Source organism: Condylura cristata, unplaced genomic scaffold, assembly GCF_000260355.1.
Source record: "Condylura cristata isolate star-nosed mole 26May11 unplaced genomic scaffold, ConCri1.0 scaffold00023, whole genome shotgun sequence".
NCBI lineage: Eukaryota > Metazoa > Chordata > Mammalia > Eulipotyphla > Talpidae > Condylura > Condylura cristata.
The window spans coordinates 4,864,231-4,882,432 of NW_004567124.1; the positions used below are offsets into that span (position 1 = coordinate 4,864,231).

The window sequence follows — 18,202 nt, forward strand, 5'->3', positions numbered from 1 at the left end:
TTTTTTTTCTTAAAAATTTATTTATTTATGCATACAAGAACTTGGGTACAGGCTGGAGGTGAGAGGATTCACCAGAGACAGAGTGGGGAGCAGAACATTAAGATTGACAAAGTACACTGCTGAGGGGAGCAGTGGTGAGACAGGAGAGGTCTGCTGTGCCATGTGGGTCAGCTCCCTGGCTTGGGGCTGAACATGTGCTGAGGGGCTGTGGCTAGTTTCATAGTGCTGCTCTTTAAAGCCTTGTGCCACCAGGGAGGGCCCTCTATATCTTTTTCAAGGTTACTTGGGAAAAGTCTCACAGAGAAGTCCCTGTTTCAGACTTTGCAATTTCTAGCATCACAAACCACTGATGGACTCACTGTTCAGTCAATGTGGGATTTGTTGACCCATCACAGTTGAATCCCTAACTGTCATAACACCAGCCTAATCAGCCCTTTGTTGTCAGTCAATGTGGGAGTCCAGCTACTCAGGGGGGTTAGATGGTGATCTAGTCTCCTGAGTCCTTGCATGTTATATTGGCTTGTGGTGTGGGACTATGCTCTCCTTCCTACCCTGACTCACAGATCTCATTGGCAGCTGGCCTGGGTGCCTGCTTAATATTCCTATTCTGTCTTGGCTTGGAGGATGTCCTGATTATGGTCTGCTCTACTTGGTTAGCATGCATATTGTGGGTGATTTTGATTACTATTTATTGTGACTGAATAAACACAAGTTCACCGACTTTAAGGGTTTCAAGCTTCTATCTCACTTCTCAGATGAGCCTTTCGGAGCACACATTTGGGTAGTGCTTTCATTTGGCACCTTTTTGTTTCATTGAAGACAGTGGGTGAGATCATTGGGGAAGTAGGTTGTCACACACAAGGATGAGAAATGACTGTAGAAATCAGAGGTAATCAGAGGAGAGAACATAAGAAAGCACCAAGCAGACATGTAGAACTATTTAGCATGGGGGCAACTGGGTTTTATATGCTTTAAGAGATCCAAGCATATCACTGAGTACCAAGGTCAGGTATAGGCAAAAGGGTTGGTAAACATTTAGTGAAAGAAAAGGTAAGCCCCACACAATTTTACAGTCTTAGAGTGCATCAGTACCTCAAAGTTTAGTTTAGTAGTATGCTCAAAGCAAGGATGGGCACCATCAAGAAAAAGTTAAATGATATTTGCTACACAGGTTTCCAAGAGCAAACACATTTTAGAAACATTGTTCCCTAAAAATGCAAGTTTTCTCATTGATGTCATAGCTTAGAGCAGTAAATCTTATTACCCAAACAATAGGGGCCACCTTATTCCCCTAAGATATCAATGGCTAAGGCATTAGCACACAAATAGTGAACCAAAATACTTTACAAGACAGATATTCAAGGACTTGGAGAGGACGCGGTTATATGAGGGCTTTAAAGTAACACGTTCTTTTTAAAAGAAACAACTCTGAGGCATAACATGGTGTCTTTTAGACTCCACTCATGTATATATCTGTCCCTGAGTGACAGAGATCCAAGGCAGGTAAACTCTACCCAAAATTAAACAGAATCATCCAGATTTCTGATTGGAGCTAAATGCTCCTATTACCTTGGCTACGTCTCAGTTCCTGATGTGTGGTCCAAGTTTCATGTTCTGACTCTTACTCCTCTGTTTAACTACTGGCATCTTCTATTTGGACAGCTGGTGGCTGACTCTGGCTTCATCCCATGATTTCACCTCCTGACTCCCTGACTAGCTGTCATTTACCTCTTGCCACTCTAGGTCTGGCTCCTGCCCAACTGGTCTTGTTTTACTACTTCTTCACTCTTTGCCAGGCCATGCCAGGAGGTCAAGTTGCATTCAGGTAATAATGAAGGATGTTGCACTGCTATTTTGCTCATGATTCTCATGATTCCAGATAATCCATCTTGTTTGAACTAGCTTCCCTTAGGGGTGATGCTTTCTGATCTGACTTTTCTCTAATAGAAACAGTACATACTACCATTTCACAGTGGGGTATATCCCACACTGAAGGAGTAAAATGGCTCAAATACTGGCTAGTTATACACACTCAGGAATTGAAGCCCTCAATGTCAGATGCAAATGAAGATAGTTAATTGCCTTCTGGAATCTAAAAGGAGAGACTCAGCCCTAAAAGGCCACTATAGAGATGCTTCTCAAACTTAAATGTGCAAAGAGTTACCTGCAAAGGCAGTAAAAGATAGATTCTTGGCTCCATTCCTAGAAAATCTAATGTGGTGATCTGGGACCAAGAATCTGCATTTTTAACAAGAGCGTTAGGTGATTCTGGTGTAGTTAGTCCTTGGATCAGTCTTGAGAAAAACTGCCATCACAGCCATGAGACAAGCTGACAAAGCTGGGATAAGCACAGTAATCACAGCACCCCTCAATTGCTTCTTCTTAGAAGCCTTGTTGCACCTTGCTTAAGACAGGTCATACCAGACAAGCCTTTCCTAATGTTCTATTACTGAACATTAATTAGCCTAGTTCCAAGGTTAACTTATGTTTGCTTTAGTAAAACAAAGTCAATTTCCCATGTTTCCATAAATAAGGTATTTGAACGTTTTTAGAGTAAGTGGGAATAAGTATCTAAGTTATTTTTTTTTGATTGAGGAAGAAATGCTCTAAAGAGCAATATACCATTGAAGTTACATACTATTGTCCTTCATCATACAGAACTTCCTTCCTTAGAACACTTCCCTATGATAATTTCAAAGGTCTCTAATAGTAAAATATTTAAAATTCAATAGTAATCACTGCTACTTTAAATAAGGAATGAAAGTGCCTACGTTATCCAGAAATGCTCTCAATTAGCTTTAGAGCAATAGATACACTATCGGTGCGGAATATCTGTACCTGAATGGTCTGAGGCCCAGGAGCCCGCGGACCAAGAACAGCAGAGCTCAGGAAACCCACTGGCTGCACAATTGACTGGGAAGGCCAAGTTTCCCTGGACCCTCCCTAAGCAATCCTGTAGGGGAATCCTCAGGAAAATCAGCTTAATTGGGAGGATTCTGATGGGGATAGGATGCTTTTTGGAATCTAAGATGACAGAAGATATTGATGAGCTATTAGATCCAGAAGGCCTGTCTGATATTTAAGATAATGGGGCCTCCATTTGTTTCAGGAGGTTGCCTTCATTTTTGCACTAACATGGTTTATGGCTTGCAGGGGATCTATGGACTGACTGATGCAACCATTAAGGATGTTAGAGCCCCGTTCTTAGTATTATTGTGACATGTGAGCGTTTGTGTTTTTCCTAGGAGGATCTTTATTTTTTCTCCCAAATCTCATAACTGGTTATACAGATGTTTAATTGAGAGGAATAATTATGAATTACGATTTGTTTTTATTTCTTTCAAATAAACTTTCCTGTCTGAATCATTTATCGCCTTCATTACAAGTGTTTTAAATATTGTAAAATTAAAGTTTAAAAAACAAACACTGCTGGTAGGCAAGCCAGAGACCAGAAAAACTCGTTTTTTTAAAAAATGTTAATTTTCTTAATTGAGTCATGTTTACTATAAGGCTGCTAATTTACAGAATAAAGGAATTTAAAGTCAGACTACAAAGTAGAAAAAGTTGATTAAGAAAGAAAAGCATTAATCTCATGAAGGCAAAGGGATAGTGGAACTTGATAGAATAAGGATGATCAGACATAGGATGCCTCGAAATGTGAGAATTCTAGTTTTAAAAGCAAGAAGATAGAAGTCTATTTTGGGGACAAGACCTACTTAGGAAATGAAAGCTGTTGACCTACAGCTTCTGAACATCTTTATCACCCTGATATGCTTTGGGTAAATAAAGCAAGGAAGACAAATTTTACCCAGCTTATGTTTGCTGTTCAACTCTGACCCCTGCCTACTGAATGACTTTAATATCAGTTATGGAAAAATGATGCCACTTTAATTTCCAGTTCCATCCCCATCTGGTCAGGGAGGGGATGAATTAATATTATCATGTTTTGTCTTTAGGGCTTCTGACACCTCTGGGGACCAGCCTGTGGGACAGTGTGCGTTGGCATGGATTCTGGGCCAGAGTCGAAGAGCGGGATTCAGGACAAGGCGAGTTCACATAACACAGTGCAGAACCATACAACACAACTTGCTCCGAGGATGTTGGGCATTGTGCTTCATTAGGAAACAAAATATAAGCTTTCCACACCATTAGGAATGACTTTAGGAGTGAAAGCACATAAGACGATGCCTCACCTCATCAACAATGCACTGCAGAAGCTGGAGAGGCTGCAATGGGAAAGAAGAGAGGAAAAAGTATTAGCCTCTCTGCAATATCTTTACAGTGGAGTGGAAAGAAAAAATCATTAATGCAATAAAATATAGCAAGATTAATCAACAACAGCAAACTCTTATAAAAACAGTGATGCTCAGGATGTTCTATTATTTCTAATGGTACCTAATCTAATACAGGCAGTTAAAGGTTTGCATTTTCTTCAAAATGCAATTTGCTAAGTTTAAAACAAGGCATTCAAGCATGCAAAGGAAGCAGCCATCAGGAAAAAGAAAAGTGAATTTTTTTCTGAACTCATAAAGCTTACCATTAAAGATCCCTGGTTTTTCTGAATCTGAAAAAAGGCAATATGTAATTAGCATGTCATAATCAAAATGACTCACTTGGACACATTATGATCACTGAGAGAAAATTATTGCATTGCTGGTGGCAATTTGTGGGCATGTGTTAACACAATTTACATAATGAAAATACACAAATGTTAATAGCTCGCTTCTCATTTATAGGCGAAAGTCAGCAGAATGTTAATTTCACACAACACTTTTTAGTACCCTCCAGGTTGTATTAGAATAGAGAGAAAAACCATAATCCATTTCAAAAGGCTGTTTACGATTCAGATATAAATAATGTTTTATATTGCTAGATTGTGAACACTGGGCTTAATGTTGCAATCATTGCTAATGTTATGAAGCTCACTCTTTTTAAATTAAAAACCGATTTATTTAAAATTGAAATTAAATCATAGTCAGAAATTAGAATTTTGGATTCCTGCCAGTGTCTGCTCACATTCCCCTATTTTGTGAAGAAAACTTTAATTATGTGGTTGAAGTATTTGCCTCTAACTCGACAGTGGGGTAAAGACTCCACCTTTTCCAAAGTTCCTTCAGCCTGTTTCCAGGGCAGTAATGCTCTCTGGGAAAATTAAATTCATGCAACTTTTACACTGTTTTTCAGGAAATAAAAACAGTCAAGTAGGGGTGCTGTTCCTAATCAACATTCTGAAGGCGGCTGCACACATCTCTAACACTGATAAATAGTATCCTTTAGAAAGTTACTAAAATGTGACATCAAATTAATAAAACATCCACTTAGTAATTAAAGTATTAAACACTTCAATGCCCTTCCCCCACCCCCTCCAAAATGCCTGCAGTTATTACAAACTCAACGCAAATTGGGTCCCAGGTACTCTATTTCCTAAGAAGGAAAAATTGAAGAACCAAGTACAACTAATGGTGGGTCATTTGTCTACCTGGTCAACTAGATAACTGAGCCCTATCTAATTGGTAAAATACAGGGATAATAATACTAGCTCCTTATATGTTCTGAAGGATACTTTTAAATGTTCTTTCACACACTGATTCTCATCTGATCTGCATAACCAACCCTGAGGTTGGCAGGGATGATCATCTCTATTCTTGGATGGGAAAACTAGGTTTCCCAGAGCATGGGACCAGCCCAAGGTCACTGGACCAGGTTCTGACTTCTCCAGTGCACCTTTCTCTCTGGCATCGGCATTCTATTGGCCTACAATCACAGCAATATTAGAAAACAACTGGATTTGCTTACATTTATATTTGGCACAGTAAAGGTGATAAATGATCAGTTTTGATGTGTGGTTCTTTTCAACTAAACTGTAGGCTTCTCAAGGGCAGAAGCTATGATTTTGTATTTCTTTTGCATCCTTACAGCTGATCAACAGCCTAGTGCTTGAGTATTTGAAAAGTACGTTCTCATATATTGTATCATCTTTACACTCATTGCTGCTCTTGGTTCTTCATTTCTCCCTTCCCAGTCACCACTCCCTGAAACCTTTGTCCAGAGATGACTGGTTCTTTAGTCCATTTGAAAGTTCTACTTAACATTGATCTGAATTATTGCTGCCTCTTCCACTAATCAATTGCACACTCCTGGGCAGGCTCTGCACATAAAGATTTACATAAAACAGGAAGCCAGAGTTGTTAACTATCACCCTGGAATGGTTAGGACTTTAGTAACAAGTTATACCACCTTTAATGGGCCCTCCCTGGTGATGCAACAGGTTAAAGCATTGCATCATGACACTCTAGAAGCCACTGCAGCACAAGTTCGATCCTGGCCCTGGAGGTGACCCACATGGCACGGCAGACCTGTCCTGACTTGCCCGCTGCTCCCCTCAGCAGTGTACTTAGTCAATCTGTTCTGCTCCCCACTCTGCCTCTCACCCACCATATCTCTGGCCTGTACCCCAGGTCTGTAAGCATAAATAAATAAACCTTAAAAAAGAAATATTGAAAGACCCTGTTAACCTCTCCTATGACTGCGATATCTTTGTGGTGTCTGCTTTTGTTGTTTTCAAGTGCACCCTAAGATTTCTCTTATTAAGACAGATCTACTTCAACAGGAGAATTATCTGTAATGAACAAAGACTCAGAAATCCATTTCTGACTTCCAGAGACTATTTTTCACAAGCTTCCAACAGTTAGGGGGACTACAACATTCTCTCAGGAAAATGTGGCAAACATTCTCAGTGAGTTCTGAATTCTAAAATGAATTCAGAAATGGACACTATGCCTACTAACATACCATTGTTTGGGCCAAACTGATGGGAGAAAATTTCTTCATGAACCAAGAATGGTCTCTAAGACCTTCTTCATATTCTGTAGATTAAAAGTGAATTTTAAGACAACTTAAAATTCTATCACTTTAATGCATGCTCTTTACTATAAAAAAGGGGAGAAGCAGTCATAAGAAGGTAGTTTTTATTTTCTTATAACCACATTGTTTTGCCCAGATTTTTAAAGAAAGACATTGTTACCAGATTTTATTACACACTTTTGATAGCAACATATTATATGAAATCATCTTCATAAATTTTGTATTAAGGTAGCAGTGCCAGTACCTGAAATTGATTCAAAATGCTTAAGATACTCAATTACTTTTTAACATTGTTACACAATGTGGTGACTTATATCTTCTATTTCACATGAATTTGATGATGCAACATCATTGTAATTGATTCATTTTCTCAATTAAATAAAGCTACTGTGCTTTTCTTTATATGAATGCCACACAGACCCTAGAGTTAGATGTATTATCTCCTTTCTCCGTCTCAAATATATTGCCTTAAAGGCTCTATTCTGTTCCTCTGCTAATTCCACCAGAAAATTTAATGCCAGTCATATTTTTCAAATTCTGAACTGCCATGTACTAGACTCTATTTATATTAGGCATATTTTTCACTGCTAAACTCCTTGTTTACCTTTTTCAAGATTACATTGGCACAGCAACCATAAAACAGATCCAAACAAAGTCAACCTCTACTCACTGCCTCTGTTTCTGCACACAGTTCATGAAAGAGAAGCCCCCAGTTTTATAGCATTAAAAATCGTACTAAGGGTACACAATATAAAATGTTAGCTTTGTGAATGCCTATTCTGGGTCTTTCTATTCTGGGTCTGCCTTCCAGATGCTCAGCTGTGAGAGAGGAGTTCAGAGGAACACAATAATATTGTTAGGGCTGATGTGTTGCCGGAACCTGTCTACATATGCAATGCTGTTTCTAACTAACCTGGCCAACAAGTCCATGCTCCTGCTAGTGTATTCATCTTGTGTTGAATTTTCTGTCTCAAATAGCGACTGCTTCCGTCATATGCTTCGCTAATGACTCTCTGGCATTTTGAAATACAAATTAGGCGAATCTCTTCTCTCTTCTAGGCCTGACTTTTTTTTCTTTTACCAGTTGTTAGATACAAAACTGTAAGCCACACTACACAGGGGACAGTTATGCCTCATTCAGAAGTAATACAGAGCTTTATCTGTTTCATCAGACAAGAATGAGTTCCTAACAGGCAGGCATAAGTGTCAGGTCTTAGGGTATTGCTGCAGTGATAGTTATCATAAATTTCCTTGCAAGGACCATAGAGTTGGCAATTAGAAAAGCTCTTATGACTTATGACTTTGGAAAATGATCCTGAAATGAATGGAAACTGCCACTGCAAAAGTCTGCTTGTGGGATGCCAACTATTTATTTAGTTGATGACTCTGGAGAAATAAAGTAACTCTGGAAGCCTCCCATTAGGCTTCTATTTCTTAGAGGCACTTTTTATGCAGAGTGGTAAGACAGACTTTGCTACCAGTCTTTTTACATTATATTCAGAAAGCACAACCAGAAAAGGAAAATGAACCCACCTATGTAGCTTAGAGAAGATACCAGCCCTAGCTTTCATTTTCTCTTTTACTCTCTGAAATGATGACTTGCCTGCAGCTCTTGTCTGAGAGATTTATGTGTGACCTAGGTCAGATCTTCCAATAGCAGTTGACAAATTTTCTCTTTACATATTTACTGCTTTCCAAGCTTGTGTTATTTTCTCTTAAATAGAAAAAAGGAAGTAGGAAATTAAATCAGTTGGTTGGAATTTTTTTTTTAAGATTTATTTATTTATTTGTACTGAACTGGGGTACAGGCCAGAGATGCGGAGGGTGAGAGGATTCACAAGACATAGAGTGGGGAGCAGAACAGGCAGATCGACAAAGTACACTGCTGAGGGGAGCAGCGGGCGGGTCAGGAGAGGTCTGCCACGCCATGTGGTCACCTCTGGGGCAGGCGGGAATCGAACTCATGCGGAAGTGGCTTTAGCGTCTCAGTGCTGTGCTTTAACCCGCTGCGCCACCAGGGAGGGCCCCTGGTTGGAATTTTTAAGGAATATTGTTTTTATGTGTATGGTACTATTGTCAAGACATTGTTGCTTTCAATTTTGAATGCTTTTAAAAACTTCACATTTTAGGAACTGTAGCCATTTTGCAAAGAATCTTTTCAAATGAGATGCATTAAGCAACAGAACAGGTCAAATACAAGCAGGGATTGTGGTAGACTGAGACTTGTATCTTCTAAATGAAGAGTAATGACCAAAAGAATTTTTAACCTGGAAATAACCTTAGAGATGACCTAATTCAATCTATTCATTTTGGGAATGAGGTTCAAAGGGAGTAAAAACCAAGTTTGCAGATAGAACTTTGCTTGGACCCAGCAGGCTGTCTAATATGGGGGGAAATAAAGAAACTCTGGAGACAGAAAGACTCCTGGAACCCCAGCCAGAGTCCCATGGCCTCAGGAACTCCCTTCCTTCATTGGGCTCAGGGTGTGTGTTATGATGCCAACCAGAGTGGACAGAGGACAGGTAATGTCCAAAATAAGAAAACATCAATGAGCCATCAGACTTAGAGAAAAGTCTTCCGTTGGGAGATCCACAATTGGTCCCTCCCATGGACAGGGAGATTGCTTTCACTGGCACCCTTTAGGCACAATATTTCTCATTCTCCTCTTTGAACCATGCAACCCAATTTCATTGTCAAACTTGCTTCCTCTGGTTTAGAGGCTCCTAAACTCCAACTCCTCCCCCAAGAGAAACAACAGGTGGTTCAAACACTCTGCTATCTTGGAATCCACCCAGGCCTTCTTCCAAACCAACAGGAACAATCAGTCACTAGTCAGTTCAGGAGCTAGCACCAGAGAGACCATACTCCAGGTTCCTGGGGACACTTTTATGCAGTTACAGAAGAGGAACACTCCTTTCAACTCCCCAAAAAATTTTGGGCCAAATATAGCTGGGGAGGGTGCAAGGTGGAGGCTTGATGGAAGAAGGTGGATGTTAACCCAAGATGGTGGTGGGGAAGATTAATGAGTCCTTAAATTAGCTATGGAAGTTTCACAATGCCAGGAATTGGAAGTGGGGACAAAGAACTATCAGTTGTTACAGAAAACAACACAACCAGACCCCAAAATAATAAATTCTACAAAGTGATAAAATTCCAGAGGACTAAGCCCTACCAAAAGGACAATCTATAAGGTCATCCCTTGCTGTGGCAAAATGCAGCTCTTTGCCTGCTTGTGTCTATAAAGGCGTGTTTTTTCCTTCTTTTTTTTCCCCTAAAGATTTATGCATTTATGTATACAGAAATGGGGTACAGCCAGGGGCAGCGAGAGGATTCACCAGAAACAGAGTGGGGAACAGAACAGGCAGATCGACAAAGTACAATGCTGAGAGGAGCAGCGGGCAAGACAGCAGGGTTCTGCGCACCATGTGGTTCAGTCACCTCCAGGGCGGGGATCAACTAACACTGAAGCCGCCACTGCTCGGCTTAGCTCCGCAGTGCAGTGTTCCAACCTGCTGCACCACCAGGGAGGGCCCCGACACCTCTTTTTCTTAATAAACTTGCCATGTTCCACACAGGTCTTTGCCTGTTTGCATTTATGTAAATGTCTTTTTACCTCACACTAATCCACTTTTACTAAATCTCCAAATCTCAAAAACTAAGTCCCTAAATTTCAAAGTTATCAATGAAAGAAAAATCATTTGCACATGACCACAAGTTGAATATAGACTGCTTAGTAACATTAAATTAAAGTAGGAGTTCCCAAACAACTGTTTCTAATAAAGTAACAGAATGAAATTTACCCTGGCTAACTACAAATGGGAATTTTGGCAAACTGATATTTTTAGATACTGAATTTATTAAGATACAAAATAAATGAATAATTTATTATTCCTGGTAATATAAAATGAACAAGTATAGTTCATTTGTGCTCTCCTATCTTCCCTGTTTATCTATGTCTTTGTTCCAGTTCTTACCAAGCCTGAGTCTATTAGCAACCTTATCTTGTACAGAACCAAATCAAACCAAAAAGTAAGTCATAACTTATTTAAACATAAATGAATAACTTGAAATAAAGGTAAAACATAAGAGTAATAAGAAGCTACTCAACAGGATATAAGAAAGTCATTAGATTCTCACTGGATTCTAAAATCCACTTTCTGGCATTTTCTCTCTGCCTCACATCTCAAGCTCCAATTTAGGTGCTGCAACTAGTTTTAAAAAGCTAAAACAAGATGTCCCTGAATTGAACAAACAGCTAAGTGGGACAGAAAGGTGCAAAGATGCTTTGAGGACGACACAGGTCAGAGGGCACCAGACGGAAAATTATCACTGCCATAAATTGGATCACTTGGCTCTTACTGCTTCCTGAGTACCAAGGACAATGCATTTTCTCAACAGAATACAGCAGCTGGAGCGCCAAGGTACGGTACAACATTACTCATTTGCTGAGTCTGCTAGTCAGTGAGCAAGAGGAAAAAAGACTTCATTGCCAGCATAGACTCTTCTATCTCCTGTATATTTAGAACTGACATAGCTCATGTCCCACTCCATGCAGATAACAGAAGGCATGCTCAATCATCCTCTCAGTGAATGTAGATTTTAGTGCTTGAGCCTGGATTTTGTGAGGAAAGCTTAGAACGACAATTCAAAATGATCAATATAAATTACAAAATGAACCTTTTCCTAATGGTACAAGGTCTGGTCAAGGAGTATATTAAGCATGTCCCTTTTGAAGATTTAAAATATTTCCGGGCCCTCCCTGGTGGCGCAGCGGGTTAAAGCACTGCACTGAGAAACTAAAGCCACTTCCGCATGAGTTCGATCCCCGCCTGCCCCGGAGGCGACCACATGGCGTGGCAGACCTCTCCTGACCAGCCCACTGCTCCCCTCAGCAGTGTACTTCGTCGATCTGCCTGTTCTGCTCCCCACTCTGTCTCTGGTGAACCCTCTCACCCTCCGCATCTCTGGCCTGTACCCCAGTTCTGTACGAATAAATAAAAATCTTTAAAAAAAAAATATTTCCTATATCAGACTTTTTCCTTCACTGTAACAAAAGGGGATCTTAAATCAGAATCTACCTTAAGACTATCAAACAGTCAGTGTATGGGAGGTAAGTGGAGATGCTTTTTTTTCTGAAAAGGCCTGTTGCCCATTCTAACCTTCATGGTTAAATAAGTTGACTAAAATAAAGTTGTTTTCTTTAAATGTGTCAAAATGTCTGAAAGGGTTTTTCTGAAGCTGCATTTAGTTTGTATTTCTATTAGTTTAAACTTCTCCATATGTCAGAGAATCCTGACCATGTTAGCCTAATTCTTTACCACATGTAGAAATTCACTTCATAATATTCCTAACAGGCATTCTGAATTTGCTATTAGATTTCTAATGATGGGATATCAACAACTTTATATTTGATAGACTAATTTGTTAATGTTCTTTCTTATTTTGAGTCCAACCAAGTCTTACAAGATGTGCCCAGAGAAAGATTAAAAAAAAAAATAGGAATTCAAGCAGGAAAAGAAGTAAAACCATCACTATTTGTAAACAGCATTATTAATATGTGTGTGTCTAAAATCCTAAAACCTTTACTAACATTTATTAGGATCAATAAATCAGAACAGTGAAGTGGCAGGTTACAAAACATTATAAAAATACCTGTCACATTCCTACATGCAAACACCAGACTAGAAGGGAAAAAAATAAAGAAACTAGCCTCATTTATAATCACATCAAAAATAATTTTATATATCTAGGAATAAAACTTAACAAAGGAGGTTAAAGACATGTACAGAAAAGCCAAGTAAAATTATTAAAGGAAACAGAGGAGGTTATAAAGAAATGGAAAGGTATTCTTGGCTCATAGACTGGAAGCATTAACATTGTAAAAATGCCATTTTGCTCAAAGAAATACACAGATTTGATGCAATCCCTATCAAAGTTTCAGTGGAATTCTTCAAAGATATAGAACATTACTAAAACTTACAAGGAACGACACAAGACACCAAATAGCCAAAACAATTCTGATAAAAAGAACCAAGGTATCCTACTACCAGACCTCCAATTATACCACAGAGCTATAGTAACCAATGGAACAAATTGGGAGCCTAGAAATAAATCTAGACTTACATTTACAGTTAATTACGACAAAGGAGCAAATAAGAAAGTCTTTTCAACAAATGCCATTGAGAAAACTGGACAGTCACACACAAAATAATGAATCTGGATCACAATCTCACACAATACACAAAAATTAATTCAAAATGGAAGAAAGACTAGGATTAAGACATGAAAGAAGAAAACACAGACAAAAATACTCTATGACACACTTCAAGAATACCTTTGGGGGCTTGACTCTCGTGGTAAGGGGAACAAAACCAAAAATAGGTGGAATTACATCAAACTGAAAAGCTTTCTCACAATGAAATAAACTATGGCTAAACAAACACCCTACCAGAAGGGGAAAAAAATACTGTACATCATGTATCTTATAAAGGGCTGATGTCCAAGCTCTATAAAGAACTCATAAAACTCAGTAACAATAACTAACACAATCAAGAAATGAGTAGAAGAGTTAAATAGATACTTCTCCAAAAAAGACATACAGAAGGCCAATGGGCACAGGATAAAACATTCATCATATTTCAGGGAAAAGCAAATCAAAACCATGATGAGATACAATCTTATACACATAAGAATGGCCCACATCAAAAAGACCATAAACAACAAGAGTTGGTGAGGGTGTGGAGAAAATGGAACTCTTCATACACAGTTGGTGGGAATGTAGATTCCAGCCTGTATGGAAAACAATATGGAAATTTCTCAAAATCTTAAAACCAGATTTACTAAACAATCCAGCAATTCTACTCTTAAGATACCTATTTGCATAACAACAACAATAATAATAAACACAAATTAGAAGGGGTATGTGTACTTTTATGTTCACTGCAGCATTGTCAACTTCTACAATAGCCAACGTAAGTGCCCAACAACAGAGGAGTGGGGAGTGTATATTCACACAATGGAATACCACTCAGCTATATATATTTTAAAAAAGATGGGACCTTCCACTGCAACAACATGAATGGAACTGGAGGGGCTAATGCTAATCAAAATAAATCAAAAAGAGAAAGACAAATACCAGTGATTTCCCTCATATGTAGAATATAAAGAAACAAAACAAAATTCAACCAAACAAACCTTAAACATTGGATTGCAAAATTGAGGCTATTGAGGGGAAGAGTAGGAAGCGGGGGACAAAATGGATAGGAAGTCCAATGGGCTATGGTGGAAGACTATGGGTGCTCTGTGGTGGGTGCGATAAAGATGTCTGAGGAGTTGTGAGCTTATCCTCCTAAATCACAGTGTTGAAAGTCAATGTTACCTCAAAAAAAAAGAAGGAGCAATAGTAAAAGATGTGCTCATGGTCTGCAGCTATAGTGTTAAGTGTAATCACAGCTCTACACATATTTGAAGGTAGCTGTCATATGTCCGTAATGATTTCTTTCCTGAATAATCATGTTATTTTCTTCTTTTGATCACTTCCTATGTTTGGTTGCCTGCTATCCTTCCCCTTTCATTAGCTGTGACACTCGGGGAATATTACTCTACCTCTAAGAAGCCTATGTAATTCATGCCAAGATGACTTCACTCCTAGGCTTAGGAGTTGGCATGTGGTTCAGGCTGATACTAGTCAGAAACATCCACATCTCTGATGTTCAGGTACAACTTCCCCCTTTGCCCTATCCTAAAGTAGAAGATTTTTTTTTAAGGACTTATTTATTCATGCATATAACAACTGAGGTATAGGTCAGAGGTGAGGGGAGTGAGAGGATTCACCAGAGACAGGAGGGAGGGCAGAATAGATATATCTACTGAAATACACTGCTGAGGGGGGCAACTGGAGAGACAGGAGGGGTCTGCTGCGCCATGTGGGTCACCTTCCTGGTCGGGGATCAAACTCATGTTGTAGTAGGTTGCAACAGCTTGATAGTGCTGAGACTTAACCCCTACACAACAGGGAGGTCCCTGTCCATTCCTTTTTGGTATGACTTGGCAAATTACACTTAGGGATCTGGGAACGCTCAAATATCATGCTAAAAAATGATATTAAAAGAGTCCCTGATCCAAAAAAATAACCTGCCAACTCTTATCAAAGGGAAAGTCTCTGCTTTTGGATAGAGGAAAATATCTAGTTAAAAATGGCCCAATCATGTGGATGCATAGTATCCCTGATTTCCTGTGGGAGAAAAAGACCTGCATTTCCCTTCTAAACTGGGAAGCAGGTCATTCTAGAAACCCTAACAGGCATTCTTGGTCTGTAAAGGGAAAAGTGAGTACTAAGAATAGAGCCCAAAGTGACTTGTTGGATCAAGTTCTACCTAACACTGACAACAGTGAGTTTTTCAGCCATGCAATCCCCCATATTGCTAATACATTCTCCTTGTGGCTGAGAAAACAGTGAGTTTTCTGTCATCCATTTTCCATCAGTATGGTCATCTGTTTTTGCATGTGGCACCATGCACCATATTCCTCAGAAAGTAACACAGTTACACCTGCACACATACTTTGAAATGACTGACTTAGATCGTGCAGTTCTGGACTCTGCGCTGTTCAGCAGAAACTCATGGAGGCGTTCACATTTTTGATAGCCATGTTACATGGTTGGCTCAAGTGAAATAAACAATGTGTAGAAATCCTGAATAGAAAAAGAATGACTTCTTTCCTGTATTCTTCTCTTTTCTCTTTCACACTGACAAGAGTATTTGAAAATCAAAATGAGTGGATGATTAAACCAATTATAGAATCTGGACAAGTATGATGAAGTTTCTGGGTTGCCGTTGTGCTATAACAGAATGAAACAAGGAGAGGTCTACCCAAGTTGAAGTTAAATCATAGACTTTTGTGGTCTGAAAGCCTCTTAAAAGATTTTTATGTCTGACCTGGTTTCCCACCCTTATCTGACTTTTTAATCCCTCCTCCGTTATGTCCTTGCAGGCCAGGTTTCTGTCTAAATGCAGTTAGCGATGAAGAGCGTACAATTTCTGACTATCTACTCCTTGCCTATGAATTTGTCATGTGTATGTGCGGAAACCATATCCTGGCCAATGATTTGTCACTTGCTGGGTGTGTAACTTTCTGCCTCCTTGTCCCTTCTATTCTGAGGTGTGAGTGCTTCTAGCTGCCTGGCTACCAAGAAGGCTGAGGGATGTCCAAAATCCATGGGAGGATGGAGACTTAGCTGGGGACTTTTCTTTGTTTTATATTTTACCAAAATAGAACTGAGAGTAGAGTCAAGGTGTCCTCATACCCAGAATAGGATTTCCTGCAACCTGTGTCTGAACAGAAACAAGATAAGGCAAGCACACTTCACTATCCACTTTGGTCATGCTAATAGCGCCTTTCTTCATAAGAATATTACATTCTTACTTCTTTCCTTCACCCCCTGGTGACTGCCATCTGCAGACCCTGAGAGTGTAAAGGGCTAACAGAGTTTATATCTGGTGATAAGTGGTTGCTTCAGTTTCCCACAATTCCTTGAAGACACCTGGGCTCTGCATATAAACAGACAACTGCCTGCTTGTCTCGATTCTAGTGGTCCCTGGACCCTCTTTCCACCTGGTATGTTCTGGGCAATCTCCAGTCCTAATTTGAATCAACTCTTTGCTCCTTTTAGGCAACTCATTGATTTTGCAATGAACTTAGCTTGCCTGTTTTATTGGCACTAAAGAGGGTTGGGTTCTTAGCATCATTAACATTTTAGTTGAGGAAGAATTCCCAAACCCCCAGGCATTAATCCAGAACTGTTAAACATCTAAAAAGTAATCTGAGCGCAAACAAAGCTTGGCCAGGTCTGCCCCCTTTTTAACTTGGATGCCAATGAGCCCCGAGCCCCAAATCTTCCTAAGTTTTCTATACGGAATGGTGGTAAGTAAAACACTGGAGTACAATAAAAGTTGATGTCTTTGTCTGTTGTTGCTGCTACTACTGCTGCTGAAGACGACTTCCCCCCAGGGATCCATATCCATCAGCAATTACCTGGCAGGCGAGGAGCATCCTGGGACAGTAATTTCCATCTCTGCAGACACACCAGTTGGAGGCAGTACTTGAGTGGATGGGTGTGTAAAGTAAGGATGGCCATTTGGGCTCAAAATCTCTGGGTGCCTTACCTCCTTCTCCCCCATACTCCACTGTCTTTCCAGAGTAGAGATAGTCTGATCCTGTTGCCAACTATCTGGTGCTCATGAGTGAGTTGTTTAGTGGCTAAGGACCCCCTTTCCATCCTTTATAAAGTACAGCTGTTGCACTAGATTACTGTAAGATATCTTGATATTGTGTCTATAATATCAAGAAGTAGTAGAGAGTACTAATGAAACCAAAGGAGGGTAAATGGAAGATCTCTATGAGGAGAGGGAGAGAAGCCAGCAGTCACCACTTGAGAGCGAGACAAGGCTCCAAGTTCATTATTTCAGACTTCAATTCTATTTCTGGGTTAAACTGATTATTTAAAAATTGCAAAGAATCAAGGTCTTTAATTACCGAAGTAAAGGATGACTAGATTCTGCATATAATTCTATATATTAGGATTATGATTGTGAGTGATAAATTACAACTCAAAAAGGAAAAAAAAAAAAGACTATAAAGGATGGCTCTTGTGGGATCAGAAAAGTAATTCATTTCAGTCCGACCGGGTGTGAGACATGGTCATATATTTTCAGACTTACAAAGGTAAATCCCTAAAGTACTTCCTGGAAATATAAATAATATTAATATTACCTTGTTCTTGTTTACCACCTTGTGTTTTTCAAAGTGTCCTCTTTGGCATCAGCTCATTGGATCACGAAAATATTCTCCCTCACATCCAGCAGTCTAGAAAACGCCTTATGATGTATCAAACAGGCGTGTGCCATCTAAGCTTAGTGACAGAGGTCCTAAAATGCAATAATTTCTAACCTCAGACTGGTTCCAACTCACGTCAAAAGGATTCATGAACTTCTCAAGCCCTATTTCCTATCCGGTCTTTGCCATACCAGCTTTTCTCCAATCTGATACTACCTTTCTCCTCCACCATTCTTCCCTCCCCTTTTGAATTCTCTTTACAGGGCTGCTTTAAAAGTTACCCTGGGGAATTCCTAAATGTTCATGGAATGAAAACAGCAATAGTTAGAATACCCTGTTGAGTTGGAGTACTGGATGGACATCAAATGTCTTATGCCAAATGTCTTATTATCCTTTACCAGTTGAATATCCTTTTACTAGAACACCTGCAACCATCCGTCCAGTCCCATCAAGCACTACACATGCTGAAACCTCCATGAAGCCTCAGAGTCAGCTGACCCCTTCC

General features: G+C 39.6%; 1 protein-coding gene across 1 annotated transcript in view; it reads right to left on the reverse strand.

Moving 5' to 3' along the window:
- The window catches only part of MAP2K5 (mitogen-activated protein kinase kinase 5), a 244,151-nt gene that overhangs the window by 59,962 nt on the left and 165,987 nt on the right, over nucleotides 1-18,202 (reverse strand). The window contains exons 18-19 of the mRNA XM_004687642.2: nucleotides 4,538-4,564; nucleotides 4,194-4,226 (exon numbers count right to left, since the gene is read on the reverse strand). Coding sequence (XP_004687699.1) covers nucleotides 4,194-4,226; nucleotides 4,538-4,564 — 60 coding nt within the window. The remainder of the gene's footprint in view (nucleotides 1-4,193; nucleotides 4,227-4,537; nucleotides 4,565-18,202) is intronic.